This window comes from Dryobates pubescens, chromosome 4 (genome assembly GCF_014839835.1).
Source record: "Dryobates pubescens isolate bDryPub1 chromosome 4, bDryPub1.pri, whole genome shotgun sequence".
Lineage (NCBI taxonomy): Eukaryota > Metazoa > Chordata > Aves > Piciformes > Picidae > Dryobates > Dryobates pubescens.
In genome coordinates this window covers 13265020-13286948 of record NC_071615.1, presented here as the reverse complement: position 1 = coordinate 13286948, position 21929 = coordinate 13265020, and the positions used below count along the sequence as shown (strand labels likewise).

General features: G+C 42.4%; 2 protein-coding genes across 3 annotated transcripts; one reads left to right on the top strand and one right to left on the bottom strand.

Moving 5' to 3' along the window:
- The first annotated feature begins 1322 nt into the window (after positions 1 to 1322).
- NUBP1 (NUBP iron-sulfur cluster assembly factor 1, cytosolic) lies at positions 1323 to 7736 on the top strand. The gene is made up of 10 exons (XM_054161253.1): positions 1323 to 1605; positions 1697 to 1833; positions 2051 to 2119; positions 2591 to 2623; positions 3317 to 3407; positions 3747 to 3901; positions 5081 to 5191; positions 5312 to 5414; positions 6116 to 6199; positions 6767 to 7736. Exons 1-10 carry the CDS (start codon positions 1323 to 1325, stop codon positions 6817 to 6819), a joined length of 1119 nt encoding a protein of 372 aa, XP_054017228.1. The 3' UTR covers positions 6820 to 7736.
- Positions 3278 to 17809, bottom strand: TVP23A (trans-golgi network vesicle protein 23 homolog A). 2 transcript variants are annotated; one of them, XM_054180621.1, is made up of 8 exons: positions 17673 to 17809; positions 17499 to 17578; positions 13006 to 13150; positions 11969 to 12058; positions 10525 to 10650; positions 8721 to 8847; positions 7908 to 8037; positions 3278 to 3384 (listed from the first exon to the last, which is right to left on the bottom strand). In XM_054180621.1, exons 1-7 carry the CDS (start codon positions 17679 to 17681, stop codon positions 7964 to 7966), a joined length of 651 nt encoding a protein of 216 aa, XP_054036596.1. In that variant the 5' UTR covers positions 17682 to 17809; the 3' UTR covers positions 3278 to 3384; positions 7908 to 7963. The 2 variants fall into 2 exon arrangements, with proteins under 2 accessions (XP_054036596.1, XP_054036597.1); XM_054180622.1 differs by having other exon boundaries at positions 13114 to 13150.
- Positions 17810 to 21929: the final 4120 nt, after the last annotated feature.

Here is a 21929-nt window from a genome sequence, read left to right as displayed (position 1 = left end):
CTGCATCAACAGTTTTTGGGACTCTGGGCTGTTTTAATTATAATGGTATTGTGAGAACTTTATACACAGGCAATGGGAAAATGAAGGGAAGGTGAAAAGATTTATGTCATAGATCTTGGAAAAACATTTTCTTCCTCCTAAGACTAAACATGGTTCTGTGATATAGTGCACATGTCTACGTACATTAGAAGCATTTTGAAGCAGGAACTGTCTTTTGCTGAATGCTGGTAAGGTACTACCTGCTGAGGATTCTCTTTAAGTGATCAGTTTTACAACTGCAGTTTTCACACAAGGCTTTAGCTCAGGTATACTGTCAGCTTGCGCTGGGGTGATGAGCAGAACAAGGAACATTTGCAATCTGTAATTCAGCTCTTGGACTGTAACATTTCAAATGGAAGAGAGGACGAGGCCCTGCTCAGGAAGAGCCTGACAGAATCACCCAAAGGGAGCAGTGACTGGCATTTGGTGGCCAGTACTACAGTCCAAGTTACATCACAGGCTGGTGCACACATCCTTGGTTTGGAAAATCAAGTTATTTCATTAATTTTTACATACCAAATACAGTGGCTGTCTGATTGCTCAAAGTTGATTGACTAAGTTACAGCAGGATAATCTTCCAGAAGATTGTACCCATTAAATTAATAGCAACTGTCAACTGGGAAGGTACAGAGATTAATCTATTCAAGATTGCTATAAAATACATCAAATGGCAATTGAGATGATCCATATTGTCCTAGGTATGTAACTTCAGAAACACACAAGCAGTGCATTGATTTCTAAGACTCTCCCTAACACTTGCACAGGGCTGCGCTGCACGGTCCAACGCTTGGGTCCATCTCCTGCTAGCGGCTCAGCAGGCAGTGGAGACCCCACCGGGACCGGCTCTAGGTGTGCAGAGACCTCTCTTAGCATCGGGATCTCGGCACGGAGATGGGCTTGTGGCACTACTGTCAGTTGCTTCTGCCTAGCGTATTCTAGTGGAGAAATTTCAACAGTTTAGCAACTCGCTGCTGTCCATAATGAAGCTCACTGAGCTTAGTCAGCGGAGCTCGGTGCTGGTCTCTTCGGTGCTATGGGCCAGGCCGTTGCCAAAGTCGATGCTCACAACTTGCCGAAGGGCTGCCCGGCTGAGCGGGAGGCCCGCACGGCTTCGTGGCGAAAGGATGGAGGCTGACTTCACACCCTCCTGCGCTTCCAGGGGAAAGTGACAGCGAGCGGCACTTCCCTCGCCCCGCAGCCCCGCCTCGGCCCCGCTGCCAGCCCAGGCCCGGCGTCGGGCCTGCCACCCAGTGCCCCCTGGCGGCAGCGGGGAGTGCAGGCACATGTGCGCTGTGGGCGGTCCCCGTGTCCTCCGCGCCCCCCGTGGCGCTGGCGGAAGTGACGCGCAGCGGGCGCCATGGCGGAGGAGGCGGGCGGGCCGCAACCGGAGGGTGAGAGTTGCGCCGTGCGGGTTCGGTGGGTCGTCAGCGGCACTCGTGTTGCAGCTCTCGTTGTCCATTGCAGACTGCCCGGGGATCGGCAGCACTCAAGCGGGCAGGGCCACCGCCTGCGAAGGATGCCCCAACCAGAGACTCTGCGCAGCCGGCGCCACGGCCCCGGACCCAGGTGAGGCAGGCCGTGAGGCGGCAGGCGCTGCGGGGCGGCCGCGGGGCTGGTACGCGGAGCGTGTTCTGACTGCGTCCGTCTCACCTCGCAGCGGAGACGGCAGAGCTGCGGGAGCGGCTGCGCGGCGTGAAGCATACGGTCCTAGTGCTCTCCGGGAAGGGCGGCGTGGGGAAGAGCACCTTCAGCGCCCTTCTGGCTCACGGGCTGGCGGCAGATGAGACCAAGCAGGTGAGCCGGCCCGGCCGGGCCGCAGTGGTTTGAATTCGCTGGCAGGGGTGAGCACCTACGGGGACTCCTTGCAGAGTTTTAATGCACCGAGCGCCTTCCCCTGGTTCAGGCTTTGAACGCGCTAAGTGGGGTGGAGGCTTGTTGCATGATTTAGACTTGAAGACAGTCTAGTGCAAGCTTGTTTCCAGTGGGGCAGATTGGTTTGTTTGTTTTCCAGGTTGCTCTGCTGGACATAGATATCTGTGGGCCATCGATTCCAAAGATGATGGGTCTAGAAGGAGAACAGGTAAATGAATGCTCAGACACGTTGTTTAAATAATTTCTGTTTAGTATTAACGTTTTAGAGTTTTGTAAACTTAAAGATTATTAAAGGACTGCTTATTAGGAAATGTGTCTGGTAGTGTGCAGGGAAATATAGTGAGGTGAAGTTCAGCTTCTGCAAACCATGTTTTGCTGCATATTGGCCACATTCGTGACTGCTTGAAATTTAAGTAATGTTAGTACAGTGCTTTTTGTCAACCCTGAAATACTTTATTTATATAAAGTTATGGGTATCTTGTGAGAGTTGAACAGTCATTATTCACTTATTAATGGACATCTGGCCCTTCTGCAGGTTTTTTCCTCAGCTGCCCACATAAAGCAATATTGCACCTATTGGCAGGATATCTATTTATCCAGATGTGACTTGTGTAGGTGTTCTATGTAACACCTGTGTTTATTTCCAATATGACCTTATATGTGTTGCTTTGATTTTCAGGTTCATCAGAGTGGATCTGGGTGGTCTCCAGTGGTAAGTTGTTGCAACTCTTTCAGAAAGTCTGTTGGGTTTATTTGGGTGGGCACTGTCTTCTAAAGTGAAAAAGGAATGGGGGAGGAGCAGAGGCTTTTTCTTTTAATTCTTCTTTTAATGACAAATACCCAGACTCTGTAGCATGTGGATATAGGCTGCATAGACTAAAGTGTTACATTTTGCTGACTTTTCTAATGCACTGTGGGCAATAAATAGAACTTACTTGATTGCATTTTTTTTGTTATCATGCAGCTACACAGCATGTCACCTTTTCTGTGACAGACAAGAAGTATCTTATACCTAATTAAAAATGCATTAATCTTTGGAAAATGCAAGGAAAGCCTTGCAGGAGTGTGGGTTGTCTAAAGATCACCTGTTGTGTGCATGCAGTTAAAAGACGGCTTGATGCTGAGGGGAAAAGCTGATTTTATGCTTATACTGTCTCTGGTGATCTCATAAACCACTGTAAATCTTACTACAACTGGGTTTTTTCAGTCTTTGAATGTAGTTGGTGAACAATGCACAACTCCTGCCCATTGATAAAAGTGATGCATAAAGTTTTCTGCCTTTATTTTCTTAATGATTTTCTTTCCTCCAGCTGCTTTTTCTACAAAATCCGTTTTCCAAGTTGTTTTTTCTCCTCTTTCTTTACTGTTCTGTGTGCTTGACTGAGTTGATTTACTTCTTTTGTAGTATGTTGAAGAAAACTTGGGTGTCATGTCAGTGGGGTTCTTGCTTAGTAGTCCTGATGATGCTGTCATCTGGAGAGGACCAAAAAAAAATGGTATCTATCAAGTGTTTTCAACAATAATTCAAGTACTTGAAAGATTTAATACCATGAGCTTGTTTAATAATTGTAGTATAGTAAGCCTTAGGAAAAAAATGAGTGAATGGTTACTTATTTTCTTCAGTTGAATGTATTAATTTGATTAAGTTAGAGGGTAAAATGTTCTACTTAAAAAATATTTTTTAAAAGCCTTGCCAAAATAACTGTAGCTATACTGAAGCTGACAACTTGGAAGAATATGTATATTTAGACTATAAATGTTGAAGTACACCCTGAAGTTTAATACAGCAAGATTTTTTACATGTCTCTCTTCCCCATGCTTGCCCTTTCTTTTAGGGCTGATCAAACAATTTCTTCGTGACGTGGACTGGGGGGAAATCGACTACCTGATTATAGACACGCCTCCAGGAACATCAGATGAACATTTATCTATTGTGCAGTACCTCAGTGCGGCGCATGTAGATGGTGCTGTTATAATCACTACCCCTCAGGTAGGAGAACTTAATTTCCAGGGATAGAAACATCATGACACTTGAAGACAGTCCTTGGTTTAGAGTCTTTAACTTCAGAGAAATGATGGTACAGAACCTAAAGGAGCTGGCTGTCTCATTTTGTGCCTGCAGCTGGCTGGCCTGTGAGTTAGCTGGGTGTCTCTGGAGATGGGGATCTGAGAGGGTCACTAAACCACTGAGCAGTTCACAGTCAAAAGTTGCTGTGACCTGGGTGTGAAGGGAAATGCAGCTTTCATTTCTGTCTTCAAGGTTTGCATCATTGTGCCTTTGTAACTTGAGAACAGCGTAATGTTCAGAAGGCAGTAAGAAGGTTAGCACAGTTCACCATTGTGCAAACACTGATGTGTGCTGTTAGTGACCTAGCCTGCTGCCTCCAGTAGGCAGCTTTGCAATGCACATTTTTAGAAGCAACATATGCCTGTGGAGAGCTGAAACTCAAAGTATGTCGTGTTCATTGGAAAGGAATCTCTGGAGATACTGAAGACCTGTCTAGGTGCATTACAGTGTGATCTGGTATAGGTTATCCTGCTCTGGCATGGCGGTTGGACTGGATGATCTTTCAAGGTGCCTTTCAGCCCCTAACATTCTGTGATTCTCTGAACAGGCACATAGCATTTCCACAACAGCTGAAAAAATAAATGTACAGGAAGTGAAGTGGTGAGGGTAGCACCAGATAGGTGGTGAGGGAAGGAAAAGGGAACATGAGAACTGAACAAGGTCAGGCAGGTATGTGCAAAGTCTGAGAGGATGGTAAACTATTTCACATTTAATTTGGGAAGAGAGAACAACCATAAGCCTGGTGGTTCTTGTCCTGTTTGCTCTATTGAGAGTACCAGGGGTCTTTGTCTAAACTGAAAACGTGAAAAAGTTACACTTAAAGAACTCAAGTCAGGAGAGAAAACATCAATTTGGCTGAGTCTTGACTCAAGTCAGATTTCAAAACAGAACCACATTCAGCAGGCTGGAACTGATGTACCTGTTCTGTTGCTACTCACAGAACTGCTGCTATCGCACATAATACAAGTTTATGTTCCTCAAAATGTGAAGAGAGCAGTAGTAACATTACAAACCTCCTTTAAAATTGCTCTAAAGATGTAACTTCATGAGTTAAGCATCAAAACTTTCCAGTCAAAATAGCAGTGCTTTCAATATTTGTAGGAAGTCTCGCTTCAGGATGTGCGGAAGGAGATCAACTTCTGCCACAAAGTGAAACTGCCAATCATTGGTGTTGTGGAAAACATGAGTGGCTTCATATGTCCAAAGTGTAAGGTAGGGCTGTCTGTGTGTTACAGTTTTTGTCTTTGCATTGTTTCTATATAAAACATTGCTCCAAAAAAGCTTTGCTTTCAGAAGTGCAACATCTTAACTCTAATTTTCTTGTTGTCCCAGAACGAATCTCAGATCTTTCCCCCAACTACTGGAGGTGCAGAGAAGATGTGCCAGAACTTCAGTGTTTCCCTCCTGGGCAAAGTGCCTCTAGATCCTCAGATAGGTAAAGTTCCTGTATTGCACTGCATTTCAAACAAGTTTTTCTTTCTGTACTGATGTTATTACTGGTAGATCCTGTCTTGGACACTGATAAATTGGAATATTACACATTTTGTCTCTTAGGTAAGTGCCTGTGTTTAGATAGAAGACTTTTGAATCAGAAATTACTGGAACAGTGATACAGCACAATGTGACAATAGGAGAGTGTCAGAATAATTTATTTAGTCTTAAACTTAGTCTTGATTAAGATTCAATTAGGCATCTTTTCAGATACCACCAAAGTATGACATATCTTTCCCTTCAGTGTAATCACCTGGAAGCACAGCCTGAATAGAATCCTAACCACTGTGAATAATAATACATTGTTCAGCATTAAAACTAGTGCTTGAACTTCAGTGTTATTGGTACCACCCAAGTTCTGTTGTGGGTAGCGAGAAGGCAAAGGCTTGGTTCCTTGCCCACTGTTTGTTAGAAATGAATGCTTGCTTTAATGACATCAAGAACAGGTCAGTACTTCAAAACTGAGGGTTTCCTCTGTGAAACTGTAAGCTGTAGGTCTGGTCCTCTTACTGATATAGGGACATCTTAAAAAGAATAGATGTGAGTGGCTCTTTGGAAGGGTATAACTGGTAGCAGGCTAGCAGGTAAAATAGAAGTTAATCTCTTCCTATTGCTTTGCTTTCATGTTTTCCCTTCTCCTTCAAGGAAAAAGTTGTGACAAAGGGCAGTCTTTCTTGGCTGAAGCACCTGAGTCTCCAGCAACGTTGTCTTACAGGAATATCATTCAAAGTAAGTCTGAAAATGAGCTAGCTCAATTCTGAGCACTTCTGCAGTAAAGGCACTAACCAGAATTCTGTTGTTCTGCCACAAATAATAGAAAACAGTAGATGTGCACAGTGATTATGAAAGCAGCAGATGCAAATACTGTGTTCACCTTTTGGGGCATCAGTTAAGACAGGCTTTTAAAGCAGTAATGAAATTGCATTGAGAAACTGGTTTCAGTTTGGCCCCAGTCATGAAATTTTCTGGGGACATGGCTTTGTACTTATTCTCACAAAAAAGTTCCAGATTCACCAGCAGGCTGCTTTCAGGTGCTCCCCATAGGTGGGTATGGTACACCTGCCTGATTGCTGCCTCCACTTCTAACTGCACAAAATAACCCACTGAAAACCACCTAAAAAGCTGGCAATGTGCAGGTTAAAGGTACAAACCACTGGGAGATTCCTAAAGCTATGTGCACTGTGATAGAGGCCCAGCTTGCAGGGTTTGTACCAATAGGGGTCAGAGTGATGCAACAATAACTGCTGATGTGCAGCTGAAATATTATTTCTATTACCTTTTCTCTTGTCTTTGCAGGAATTCAGGAATACTGTGATCAGCACCAGTTTCAAGAAGAAAAGATTATCTAATCTATGAGTGGAGTAAAAGTGTAGCTCTTGTTGAATTATAGCAAAGTAACTTATGCCTTGACTTAATAAAAGGAATGTATTCTTTTTTATATTGCAAATAAATTCTTAATATAAGTGTCCTTGCCCTAGGTGCTTTCCATACCTCAAGATTCACTCAGGTGGTCTCAAAGCTTGCCAGAAAGCTCTAAAGTGGAATCTTTATGCCTCTTAAGTAGGTGCAGTCTGCACCCAGGGTACTAATAACCTGAATACAAAATTGGTAGTTGAACACACACACAAAGATGATCTTCTGTAGAGAGTTAAATATAAAATACCCTTGGCTGATGCTGTTGTGTGCATCTCATGCATCTGCTGTGGTAATGAACTAGACTGTGTCCTTTCTCCAGTGCTAAGGGTGTGGTGATCCCTATTTGCTCTCTCTGAGTGACATTGTTTAAGTATCTCCATTTAGTGGAGATTTGTATTTCAGGGACCCTTTTTTTATACTTGGCATGTTCTAAAATAAAAACCTACAAGAATTTAGTCATAGTACAGTATCTTATTTATTACAGGTGTCAAAATAAGATTGACATCTCTTAACTATCGATAACTGACTGCTTCACACAAGCTCTGTGTGAACACGCTCCATGACTTCTGTTCTTCCACTTGACCCTAAGCCTGAGTACTAAAAACTAAGCATCAGGTATCTTTAATAACTAAGAGGCCTTTTGTGATTATAATGCCTCTCTTTATTGAGGAATCAGAGCTTTGAGAAGTCAGCATTGTATACAAGAGGGAAAGGCAGTTTGATTTTGTGTATTGTAGTTCTAAAATGAAACAAATGAGCATCACCTTTTGATTATATTCTAACTCTTGGTTAAGGTAAGCCAAGAGTTGACTGATTGGTTTGGTTGGGTTTTTTTGTTGTTGTTTTTTTTCTCCTTAAAGCAGCACTCAGGATAGAGCATAAGCACTGGTTTTGTGCTATACCTACACTTTTTCATGGAACTTTTGAGTAAGAAAGGCTTTAAACCTTTCAGAATCCAAAGACTCACAAATGACATAAAATCTTGAATATAGCATGCGGGTGTTAATTACTAGCATGTTACTTTATGAAAGCTGTTCTTCATGTCAAGATCTTTAATTATTTTTACTGCTCATCCTTTCAGTTCTTCCTTAGCTGATTAGTGCCTTTCTTCCCATGTTCTTCAATTTGCTCTTCTGAAGTTCTTGTCTGTCCTGGAGGATGAGCACAGGAAGTGTGGGTGTTGGTATAACCTAGTGTGTGGGAATCTTACAAAAAGCAGGGAAAAGCCTGTCAGAAGCAGGAGGGTAGAAGATAGCTGTCCCAGCTGTGCCTAAGCAGAGGCACTCACAGCTCAGAAGGCATCCCTCCAAGGATTTAACTGAGAGGACATTCCTCGTGTGGCTTGGAAGCAGCTCAGCTGTGAAGCTTCAGCAGGCTCCAAATCTAGAGGTGGGGTATGGCCCCCTTGAGGAGTTCTACAAGAGTGGGAGAATCAAACTAGCCTTGCCGGCAGTTATTTTGAGAACTAAGACATGGGAGGAGCCCAAACCAGTACCAGAACAAGAGGACACAGTCTCAGGCTGCATCAGGGGAGGTTTAGGCTGGAGGTTAGGAGGAAGTTTTACACAGAGAGAGTGATTGCCCACTGGAATGGGCTGCCTGAGGAGGTGGTGGGGTCGCCGTCGCTGGGGGTGTTCAGGGCGAGGCTTGACAGGATGCTTGGTTGTATGGTTTAGTTGATTGGGTAGTGTTGGATGATAGGTTGGACATGATGATCTCGAAGGTCTCTTCCAACCTGGTTAATTCTATTCTATTCTATTCAAAATAACAGTGTGTGGCAGGTCAGTATGTGACAACTCATGGGCTGTAGCTGATAGATCAGCTCAGTACTTACTCTTAGGAACATCTTTGACAAAAAACCTTGAAGATGCTCTGCTGATGCTCTTTGATCCCCCTAATTTGCAGTGGATGTAGCCATATAAATTGGCAGTCTGAAGTGAGATCCCAGCTATCACAAGAGCCTGTGAACAAACAAAAGTTCAGCTGGAACAAATACAGTGCCAGATAGAGACCCAACGTGTGTGTATATGTGTGAGTACAATTTAGATACACACATGCTATGAGAAGGAGATATTCCTTCCAACAATAAACTACCTTCTGAGAGATCCAATCATGTCAAACTTCTACACGGTGCCTCTCTAAATTATCAAAGCCCTGGTAACATTTTTTTGTCATCCTGTGTCTTGCCAGACTTCATCACTTCCCTAAAAGCAGCTATTCAAAAAAGAATCTACTCAACAGATTCCACAATCCTTTCACTTTTTCAAGTTTGATTTGTATCTAGGTTTCACATCCAGATACACAGCTAATCTGCAGCCTTGTTTAGCTGACAAACTGACTTATATACGAATAAGATCCTGTAACTTGCAGCTTTACAAGAAGAGCATTGATAGACAGCAATCCATACCTGGCATGAACGGGCAGTGAAAATAAATAGATCCTTTTGTGGCACTAGAGGCTTGGCAGCAGGCGGAACCCAACTGATTCACTCATGACATAACTTACGAGAACTGTTTTTCTCAGCCTCAGCAGGTTTCCTGGAAGCTATTGTGTTTTCATTTATGTAAATTGCCTTTTACAAGCACCTGGGCAACCTGCTTCCAGTGCAGGTTCCTTCTCCAGACAGGTTTGAGTCTAGCAAACAATCTTTCCTTTTCAAAAACATGGGTGGAGCCCTGGAGAAAGCCTGCTGGTTTAATTTTAACTGTTGCTTGTTTAGCTGTGCTGTTTGGGGCACTAGAATGTGGTTAATGACTTACAATTGATTTGTAACTGTGGATTAATTTCCTCTTTAATAAGAAAATGTAATCTTGGCTGTTACTGGTTATGTAGTTGCATATCATAGTATCAGTCAGGGTTGGAAGGGACCACAAGGATCATCTAGTTCCAACCCCCCTGCCCTGGGCAGGGACACCCCATAGTAGATCAGGCTGGCCAGAGCCTTGTCCAAGATGCTTTTTATCTGTTCAAACTGAATTAAGAACTTGTACTTAGCATAGCTAGGAACTTGACAAAACTAATTCTAGGGCAAGTGAAACAAGTGAAAACATAAAGATTTCATAGACAGAAATATCTTAAAGCAGTATATGGAGTAAATTTTCTCTTGTATTAAGAAAAATGTGGATTTTTTTTTTTAAGTAGATGACTTATAAATATAGTAACTGTAAAATATATTCTTACAGCTCAATTTATCAAGCTTTTAAGCACCTTGATACTGATACTGTTGAAAGGGAATGGTACCAGAGATAGAAAATCCTCACTTTTAAGAGTAAGTAACATTCAAGCCCCAAGGATATATGAAAACCTGAAAACCAGCATCACTGGTTCATATTTTTTTGTCCTCTCCTATTAGATTCACTTGTCTGAGATAAGATGGGGAATATTAAGTTGTTATAGTTATGAAGAAGTCTGTAATTTTGCCAGCCACTTGAGGGTCATGTTAGATGAAGGAGCTGACATCCTACTAGGAGAGGGACTAAAAATTACTAATCTGCTCCAGAATGCAGGGCTTGACTACAGAAACTCCATGGTTCCTGTTAGTGGAATTTCTGTCCTCTTGGAAAACTGGATTCAAGACTGTTGCAGAAGTCCTCTAGCAACACTATCAGCCATAGGTTTTTCAGTACCCCCAGACTTACCAGCCATTTCAGCTTCAAGGAGAACAAGCTGCTAAAGAAAAACACTGTCCAAATAACTGGGCAGATAATGAGACCAAGCCAAAAGATTCGAGCTTCAGCTTCAGTTGAGGCAGCTATTGTAGGCACCTAGAAGGAAAATTATTGAAACCACTGGTCACAAAGACAAAATCCACAATAAATAACAAAACAGCAGAGAAGAAAGAATGGACAAAATTACTTCTTTACCTAAATTTCACTTATTACATACATAGAAGGAAGATAGAATAAGAAGAGAAGTAGCTAAACCCAAGTTTTCTGACTGATGCCCTGCTGTACCTGACAGCATTTTGTTTTCAAAGGTTCTGGTGTCTGCTCACATATAAATGAGATTATTATTCTTTTGGTCACTGATAGCTCCCACTAACACTACAGATTAGTAGCATTTCAAAGTCAAAGTTCTGTTACACTGATAATTGCTAAGACCACTGTGGTTTCAAAAATGCTTCTTCTGTAATACTAGTGTTGGACACCATAGTTACTGCTGGCAGCTCTCTTGTTTTCTAGTGCTCTACTTGTGTTCTGGGAGACCAAAAAAACTCAGAGCAAGCTGCATAAGGCCCTGGTTACAGATTTCTCCAGGTCAGCACATCTCTTGTGTCTCTTTTTACACCAAAAGGCTCATTGTTAACTCCTAGTGCTTAAAGTGAATTGTTCAGAAGGTTCTGATCTTTCCTCACTCCAAATTTCGATGACTATTCAATCACTTTCAGAAATACCAGCTTCACGACTGGAAAAGAAAACCCTTTGGACTCTCCCACTCTGAAAACTGAAGTCTTTTAGCTCACTTTCAGTGTCTCAAATTCTCCATGTAAAAATAAGACTATTCCATCCATGGTGAGGCAGACAATGGCATCCACCTTGTAAATACAGTTAAGTTTCTCTACCTTGCCTAAAAAAGCCCTGAAAGCCTCAATAATTACAAGGTGTCTTTTTAGCCCAGGGTCTTTGGGGAAGCACTAGCAGCATCAGAATGTTCAGTGATTCCACACCATATTCCATGACCATGAATAAAATATTTGTTTGAAAATACTGAATTTGAACTATTCAGCATTGCTTTCAACACACATCTTTCCTGAAGAGGATACCGTGTTGGGATTAATGATATGAAGATGTGTTCATTATAAGATGTTATCACGAAAGAATAGAACTGCCAGAAATGTTTTATACCAGTAGTACCATGCTATGAATATTTATTCTGCTGATGCATACGATGACAATGTTGGGAGACCAGTTTTGTCCTGAATGCTTCCAGGATGTGCTTGCAACTGAATGCTGACGTTTTCCACAGAAGCTGGATAAACAGTAACTGTTACAATGGGTCTCTATTTGTTACTTTATTTGACTTAGTATCAGCTCTACAAGCTTTCCTAGGGATTCTGTGCCTACTTCTTATTAACAGGCTTACCCTTTTTGCTTCAAACACCCAGCGACTCTTTCCATCTTCATCAATCTGGTTCCACCAACGCAAACCAACCAAGAGTCTTCCTGTCACATTCTGGTGACATAAACAATTATTTGCATTAATGACTTGTATAATTCACTTGTCAGACTAACAATATGGGGGGGGAGGAAGGCAAGCATGTCTGAAATCATAATATTTTATCAAATATTAAACCAGCTCTAAAAGCTGTGCCAGTTTGAGCACAACTGTGATAAAGGATGAATGAATTACCACAAACTTAGAGGCCTTTTCTGATATGACAGCACAATAACATTGACTTAGATTAGAAATTTATAGGATGTATCTTTTCTAAGTCAGTTAGTTGGGGAAGCTCCCAATAAACATACTTCCCCAGTAAGAAAGAAGAGTGAACAAAAACACCCTGAAAAAAAATGGAAGATTAATTATAAGGAAGTAAACTGCATGGAATTAGGCAAACCAGGTAAGAAAACCTTTCTGCACCTGGATGAACACTACAAGTTTTCGGTATACTGGAGATGCACCAATGCTTCCCCTCTACGAAGCAAAAGCCTTGTTCCAGTGGAGCCCCTGAGATTCTGAACTGGTCTGACTCATCTGCCTGCATTTGACTAGGACATTGATGCCACAGCTGTGCCCCCAGAGGCCTTCTGCAGCCCCTGCATGCTAGGTCTGGGTATACTATCGCAGCTTGGGATATCCTTTGGCATCCACTGCTGAAAACCAGCAATGCTCATTAATTTTTTCCTGAGAGGGGAAGGGTACAAACAAATCTACCTGTGGCAAGGCAATTTCCTCACTATACTAAGCAGCTCTCACCAGCCACAGAGAACAAGGTGATGAACAGTAACTAAGATATCTACATGTCTTAACTAAAATAGGCTAGACATTTAATAATTCAACAATAGACACACATGTACAATATATGCAATCAATGCAGTTATTTCCTTGTTTGTTTGTTTGTTTTATTTAATGGCATACAAAATACTTTCAAAGGCAGTTACTTTTCAGGATCATCTTACCTTAACTGACCAAAAGTCAAAGGATAGAAGAAGGAGAACAGTGACAAAACAGGCAACAAAGCTGTTGCTGAACCAGTCACAGAACAAGTAGGTAATAATAGCACTCACTCGGAAAAACAGGTGGAAAAAGGTGGCCAGTGGGTGCCTAGAAAACAAAACAAAAGCAGAGCACTTAAGAAGTAATGGGACAAGAAATGTTACAGTATTTGCAAGTGTAGCATAGCACAGCTATTTCTAATCTACAATGGTATTTTGGTTTGTAGCGGCTCTTATTTCATACATTTATGTGTATCTTCATTATCAAAGCAACAAGATTTCCAGTAACTAACCCTCAATCTAAAGCTAGAATGTGTGGTTTCTGTCAAACTTTCTCAAAGACAAAACAAAATCCAGAGTTTTTCACCAGTTTCTTTGGCATTTCATGAAGAAATTTAGTGGGTTTGTTCAACACTCTACCCTAAAATCCCCATCATTTCATGAAATAAATCAGCATCACAAGGCACAAATTAATTGGGACAGATCTCATGTTTTTCAGAACTGTTCTGAAAACAAGAACAGGAACTAAAAAAAAAAATAAAAAATAGCTGTTTGGTTTAGGACAAAATGAACCTTTATATGTAATGTTTTGGTTACTGTGATACTGTGAATGTCTGAAACAAAACACTTCCTGTTTCAAAGAGAGTACAGTTTGGGAATCTAACAGCTCTTATGAATGAATGTTCATTAACTTCATTAGGTATTTGTGCTTTGCCTGTAACAAAATAAAAGGGAGTTTCAGTGGAACTCTGTGGCATGGAAAAATGGTCTGTACAGTGAGAGCAGGGTTTGGGGAATGCTACACTGTTGTCAGGATAATATGCCAACTACAAAAACTTACCCTGTAAAGCTGTGCTTATATTAATTAAACATGACAATTAACTAGAGGCCATGGCTTTTAAGTAACTTCTTCCCTTGAAGCTGATTATTATAACTGTTTTTCTAAATAAGATTATTTTTTTTTTCAGTCATGAATTGTTTCACTAAGCTCCTCCACCTCTGTTTAGTTTAGCCTAGGTCATAATTAATTATTCAACTATTAAATTGCTTTTTCTATTGTTCATGATAAAATTATACATATAGTATATACACAATTATAATTATTATAAATAGATTAAAATGACAATAGTTACTACATTTATGTATTTATTTCAACATTATTTCAACATTATTATTCCATAGCTATTTAAGTGTTCTAGTAATTATCTATATTGTGTACTGGAAATACTGTGCTTGTAGTCCTACACACACGACTGGGTAAGCAAGAATGATACAAAGCTGTAGTTTATATTTACTCCTGATCATGCCCATGCTAACCTCAAACTTTCCAAAAACTGATTTAAAACTAAACATGTGACATTTTGAGCAAGAGGAGGTTTTTCTGCCCTGAGCAGATGGGTAGGTGGAGTAGATACTGTGAACTCTCAAAACCAGATAGTGTCTTGCTACTTCAAGTCTTGATCTCTTTCAGGAAGATGCTACATAAGTGGTATCTTCTGTCTGTACAAGCTATTCATGGAGCACAACCCTTAAGTACATCAGGGTGGATGGAGCTTTTGTAACTGTATCAAGTGCTTCAAATGTGAAAGTAACTTTGGAGAAGCAGTGCTTCATTTCGGAAGTCAGATGATGAATTACAGTTTGGATGCTGTATCTGTTCCAATATAAAACTCTGGAGAGTGTTTAGTAGAAACCAGTACATGAGCAAGAGGCTCACATTTATTCCAGCACTAAGCACTTTATTGAGACTCTGGAATATCAGTTCTCTCACAAGGGTATGACTAACCAAGGGACTTGCAGAGTCTTGTCCCAGGGCAGGAGTACGAAGATATATCAAAACTTACACCTCACTCTTAGAACAACTCTCAGTCTCAGAAGATCTCCACATATTTATGCTTTTTTACAAAAAAGCCCAAATTCTGAAACTAATGCAATCCAGTAAATAAACTGTGTTCACTTCCTCACTTAACAGAAGCATTTTCTTAATTCATAGTCATGAGATGAAACATTTAGCTCCTATCATATATAAACAGATTTTTTTAACAAGGAAATAATCCCAGATAGATAAATTTGTCTTTTAAAGCCTGAAGGTAAACCATCTGCATCCTCTTTGAAACAAGCAAACAAAAAAAAACCCCAAAACAACAAACCCCACAACCTTACAGCCTTTCAATGAATGCATTTATATTGAATTCCATTGTAATTTTTTTTTTTTAAAAAGCTTCTTTTCAGAAATACAATGGCATTAGGAAATCAGTGTATAAACTAACATGATTTCTTGTACTAATGGAAGGCAGTACAGGCTTTAAAATGTGATAACTTCTCATTTTTATCATCATTCAAGTACAACAAAGAATAAAGGTAACCATATCCTGCACTAGCTTCGGTTGGCACACATTTGCACCTGAGAGCAAGGCAACCCTCTCACCTGGACTCTTAGTTGTCCTATCATATCTATGCCAGTGGAACCTTGTGGCTAAATGATTATCACAACCTAACCTCTGCTCAGTTTGCAGGCATGATGCCTATCAGGATAGAAACGAGATGTTATGAACTTAATCGCATCCCATATTAAAGAATCAAACTGGGTAAACCACAAGAGATACATTCCCAGTACCTGCTCAGAGGCACCACAGCCACACTCTACATGCTGCTTTTTGTACCTCTGTCTGGTACTTCAAAATATCTAGGCAAATTTTGAACAAACAAGCTCCTGGGTTTGATCAGCTTGTGCTATTTGTGTGTGGAAAAGAAGCTATGGAAGTACCCACTAACTACATCACAATCCACACTGCAGTGGGTTGAAATTCCCACAGCCTGAAACTACCACACACCTTTTGCTTCTAAGTAGCACATGCACCTAACCTGGAGAATCACAAAAGCACAACTCTCATAGCTTACACAATTCCTAACTAGGTTCAATATATATGAAATTGGTATAAGGACAAAGGATTGGAATGTGTCATTATGCCAGCTAATACAAGAAGATGATTTGGCAGTTCATGGGTGTGCTTCAGGCTGGTTTGCACAAGATTATTCATAAATCTTCTGTGTGAACAGTGTAAGGCGTTTCATGTCTATATTCTGTCTCAGAGAATTTTTCAGTATTGTCACAATAAGGGCAAGAAATAGCAGCAGTCTCTAATAAGCATCCACACAAAGTGGATCAATTATTAGTATGGTTTACAGATACTTTGCCTGTGTTTTTGAGTAGCATGAACCAGCAGGAACAGATCCCTAGAGTGAAGTAACTGGTGCTGTGGACCTCTTACAAACATTTCAGGGTGGTTTCACTTCATGCTAACTCTAGTCCCATAGATTGAATCTGACTTTTTAGTTTAGGTTAATCCTTTAGGCTATGTGCACCAAAATATAAACCTTTGTTTAAAACATGTGCTGCTGCTAAAGCACAGAAATACTGCAGTTCTGGAAATGTCAGCCTTGTGTCATGGCTGACTCATCATGTAGTTGCAAAGTCCAATGGACTGGAAGGGCAGAAATGCTTCATCAGCCACTAGTAAAACAGAGTAATTGTATCATAAAGCTACAGTTCTTTGTTTGAACATCTCTGATAACATTTATGTTTGGCTGAACATCTCTTATTTTTCGTTGTTTATGCCTACAATAAATATTAACACTGTAATGGGCCAGAGTAAACTAGAGCAATGTGGGAGTGAAAAAAGTAATATAAATCAAAGCTAATTATATACATTATTGATGAGTGTATATACATGCATAATTCCTTTAGACTTATTTTCCTTGACAGTCTTTGGAGATTCTTCAAAAGGCACTAAGATGGAACAACATCTGTGTCACCTGGGATCTGGACAGAGCTGTAGAATGGCATCTCTGGTAACATAATGGTAGGCTGAGAGAGGAGATGGATCAGTGGTTTGGGTTTTCTTAAGTAACAGCTACAAAGATAAGATTATTATAGTTATATTCCACATAACACTGCATCCCGTAGTAGGAAAATGCAACATTCCTATTGCAAGTAACTGTTGTTTCCCTTCAGCTGGATGTGCAATACAATGCAATGCCAGAGCAGGATGCTGCACAACTTGTTTTGCTGCATATGGGTGCTCACTCCACTTCTCCAGCTCTAACTAAAGCACTGGTTGGCTGGTTTGAGTTTTCTTGTGGTGTGTTGTCTTTGGGTATGTAAAATTTCTGTTTCCACCGGCGGGAGGTCCCTGAGGGTGCCGGGCAGCCGGGCTCACCGCAGCTGTGAGGCTGGCAGGCCCGCGGGCCCCGCCTGCTCCAGCCCATGCCCAGTACTTAGCATCTCCCCAGCTTGCCCGGACGGCCCATCCCAGAGCCACTCCCTGTGAAATACGGGAATTAGGTGTTTAAGCGCAGTTTATTGCATTTCACTGCAGCAAGGGCTGCCCAGGCCCCGTTACCTCAGGCGGGCGCTGAGGCCTCCGCGCCGGGCCGGGAGTGCTCCGCACCGTTACCTGATCTTTGCTTTCCGCAGCGCCAGCTCCTCCTCGTTCCCGAAGTCGAGGGACACATCCTCGGTGTCGTCCACCAGCGCCTGCGGCAGGGAGCCCGTCAGTGGGGAGGGGCCAGGGGAGCCGCGCCACCACCCGCTCGCCCGCCGCGCCCTCACCGTCCGCCGGCGCCTCTACCTGCTTCATCCTCCGTCTCAGCCGGCCCGGCTACGAGCCGCGGCGGTTGCCAAGGCCCGAGAGGTGTTTCAAGGAAAAGGGTCCGTGCTGCCGCCTGCCCTGGGCGAGCCTGCGGCGGGGTCGGACCAGCCCTGCCCTCCGCTGCGCTGCGCTGCTGGTGGAGGGCCAGAGCGCGGGACTCGACCAGGGGCGGGGGCAGGCTGCGCCTAGCGCGGGCCGGCTGCGCCTAGCGCGGGCCGCGCTCGACGCTTGAAACGCCTCAGAGCTGGACGACCCCAGACAAACTGGTGGCAGTCCTGATCCCGGCGGGGTCATCTGTTTCTTCCCTTACGTCTGTGTCGATGAGGTGCCTTTACCTGTCACCTTCTTTCCTACCATGCTCAGGCTTCCAGCGGTTGCCGAGGCCTGGCACCGTCAGTGGGGCAAGCTGTGGGGGTGAGGAGCCAGAGCCCTCAGTGAAGCACAGCCCATTGCCCAGCAATGTCTGCTCCCCTGGCAACGCTCACCAAGCACACCCACCTGGAGCTGGCTTCTTAGGTCTTAATCTGAAGATATACCCCAAAGAGGAAAGTAGTGAAGAGAAAGGTGATGGTACATGTGTGAAGATGATACACATCTGTATTTCATTGAGGGCTACAGATGGTACCAACAAGTCTGCAGTCCTGTCAGTGTTGGGTCAAACCCTATGTGCTGGCCCCTGCCCTGCATGGGGCCTGTGTCCCTGTATCATTACAGCTTTTGAGGGCAACCCAGTATGGCTATAGTAGTGCTATATATAGTGGAACTTCTGCTTCTTCCTGATTGCCAGTTTATTCATCTCATCTACCCTATTAGCTCTTTCAGGCCTCAGCACAGTTCTACCAGCAAGTCTGATGGACTGCATTTAGTAGTTCTCTAATGTCACTGTGTTGTCTGAGCTGTTGCATTTTTCTTCTAAGGCACCCAAAATAATTGTTTACTACATGCCTTATCAAGTAAAACAGTCCATCCTTCTGTGGGAGAGGTGACAATCAGCCTGTCACAACATTAGGTGTCTGATTTGGGGTCAGAGTGGCTGGAGAGCAGCCAGGTAGAGAGGGACCTGGGGGTGCTGGTCGATGGTAGGCTGAACATGAGCCTGCAGTGTGCCCAGGCAGCCAAGAAGGCCAATGGCATCCTGGCCTGCATCAGGAGCAGTGTGGCCAGCAGGAGCAGGGAGGTCATTCTACCCTGTACACTGCACTGGTTAGGCCGCACCTCGAGCACTGTGTCCAGTTCTGGGCCCCTCAGTTTAGGAAGGATGTTGACTTGCTGGAACGAGTCCAGAGAAGAGCAACGAAGTTGGTGAGGGGTTTGAAACACAAGCCCTATGAGGAGAGGCTGAGGGAGCTGGGGTTGCTTAGCCTGGAGAAGAGGAGACTGAGGGGTGACCTTATTACTCTCTACAACTACCTGAAGGGAGGTTGTAGACAGACAGATGTTGGTCTCTTCCAGGCAGCCAGTACCAGAACAATAGGACACAGTCTCAGGCTGTGCCAGGGGAGGTTTAGGTTGGATGTTAGGAAAAAGTTCTATACAGGGAGAGTGATTGCCCATTGGAATGGGCTGCCTGGGGAGGTGGTGGAGTCACCGTCACTGGAGGTTTTCAGGAGAAGACTTGATGGGGTGCTGGGTGCCATGGGTTAGTTGTTTGGGTGGTGTTGGATTGGTTGATGGGTTGGACGTGATGATCTTGAAGGTCTCTTCCAACCTGGTTTATTCTATGTATGTATGTATTTACTACTCTGGTGCTGCTAAGTGATTTCATTAGAGATGAAATAATAGAACTAAAAAAGAAATAGAAGCTGTGGGTTTAAATTTTAAATCAGGCAAGTATTTCTATAATTTTCTTCCTTCTGATGTTTGTCTCCACTGCTTAGGGATTGTCTCTTTTCCTAAGAAATTGTGTTAGAAAATCCAAGATGACTATCACTATGATATGCAGATGTTGCTAATTGCTGACTGAAACACATAGGATAAAATAGTTCTAAACTGCATCATTTGCTGCTGTGTGCTTACCATCGTCTTGCAGACAGCCCTCCCCCCAGAACAAATAATGGTCTTTCTATCATAGAGCACTATCAGTGCAAAAGGTTTGGTGTGAAAAACTCATAAATCTCTGTTTCAACAATAAATGGAACCTCCTCTAAGATTAATATGGTTAACATGAAGTCAGCTGATTTCCTTTGGAGAATTGCCTGGAATCTTGCACTGGCATAACAGACTTGCCCTGTAAACTGTACAAGGAGGATATTTTGAGTAACATGACAGCTGTTGCTCTAGTTTGAGTATCTCAGTGGTGTTTACAGCTAAGTATTCCATTCCTCTGAATATTGTTAATCCAAGAAAAACTCTCACTCACATTAGATAGGTTCAATAGAATGTTTGCATTTGGAGGATATAGACCACATTAGAGAAGGTATTTAATGGAAACTTTCTAATAGTGTCACCTTCTAATTAATTTGTAAAAGATTATTTCTTGCTTTGGCCCAGAATCAATTTCTGTGGAATATTTTGGCTGTACCTACCTGAACTGTAGTAATGGACTGCTCTGTATTAACAGGGGAGATGCCACAGTATTTACTTAACAGATTCGGATAGTCTTTTAGTTGGGTGATACAGAGCAATACACTCTCAGTAGAGATCAGAGCATGCACTAACTGTCTGCAGGGGAGAGCAGCTTCAGAATGAGGGTTTGAAGCTTCCCTTTCCCCGTGGCAGAGCAGCCCAGAGACCATGCTGCAGGACTGTGGAAATGTGGACCTGAAACTCCTGGAAAAAAAAAGTGCTGTGACTGTATCTGTGATACCACACTCAGTGCCTGCATTTACAAGAATAACAGCACGGCTACTGGAATTAGTTTTAAGTGCTGGCTTATTCAAGTGGCTAAGGGTAGAGCTACTTTGTCTAATGTTGTGTTTAGTTGACAAAAATCAGAAAGGAAAGCCCCTAAAATACATGGTTTTTTCAACTGTCATTGTAGTATTTTTGACCCGTTTTCTTGCCTCCATCATTCTGAAACTTGACATAGGCTGTGGGTTTGCTCATATCCTTTTCCTTGTTGGTTTGGGTTTGCAGTTGTATTTTGTTTCCCATTTTTGCTCTATTTTATTTCATTGTAAGGGGAATTGCCAAGGTACCAGTGTACTAGTAGATGAAGTCCAGTGGTGGTAACAGAAAGGTTATTAGTATCTTTTATTTATTTTTTTAAATGCTCTCAGCTATGGATGAATGACAAGTCCTTCTGTTAACAAAATGAATCCTGTTCTTCACTGTCTGTCCCAAAACTACTTCTAAGAGAGCCGTGCACTTATGATGCTCACAGACTTTTTGAAAACCAGGGGAAGGAATAAGAGCTTTTCTCAGGTGTTTTTTTCCTCCCCCATCTGTAGGCCAAGCAGCAGCTGGGTGTTGCTGCACCTCCTGGTGCTCGTGGTGTTCTTTCAGAGCATGCAGCCACAGCAACTGCTAGTGAGAATGTTTCACACTCCATCTTTGGCTTCCTGAATAAATACTTTGTGCTAGCAAAATTAATGTAATAAGAGAACAGCATGCGTATAAATCAGCAGTATTTTAGCTAAATACTTCTAACCAGCAATATTTTATTATTTTTCAGTTGTTTCAGCTTTTTATTTCACTGGGAAATTTCAGCAGATGCCATAGTGCAATCATTTTAATGCCAGTGAAAGTAGTGGATTCATTTTAGAAGGCTCACTGAAAACTCCAAAGGAGAACTCTCTAAGGAGGGACAGATTCTCTTGGCATTGAAAATTATCTGAATATATATGCCTGGGCAGGCACTGACACCCATGACAAGGAATATTGAATCAATATTCATTGGATTGCCCCCTTTTTAAAACTGGTCTGACAAGGGGCTAAGTTTTCATTCTTTTCCTTACAGGAAAAGGGGATCAACCTTCGCCAGTCAAGGCCAAGGGAAAGCATACCAGTCATGGCATCAGGTCAGGAAAGAAGTGGTGGAATTCGTGGTTTAAATGTGGGCCTAGAAACACAAAGATGGTTTAGAAAGTATTTGATAGCTTGCTACTCAGAACAGCTCCATGTCTTTGTCTTCATGTATCTGCCTTGTGGTAACTCTTGGCACAACAATGAAACTGAGCTGCACAAGCTGGGCTGCACAAGCTAGGCTGGAAAGTTGATGTTGTTTGTTGTTACTATTATTTATGTTACTAAACTGAAAATGCAACGGCTAAGAGTTTTTAAACTAATATTTCAGAG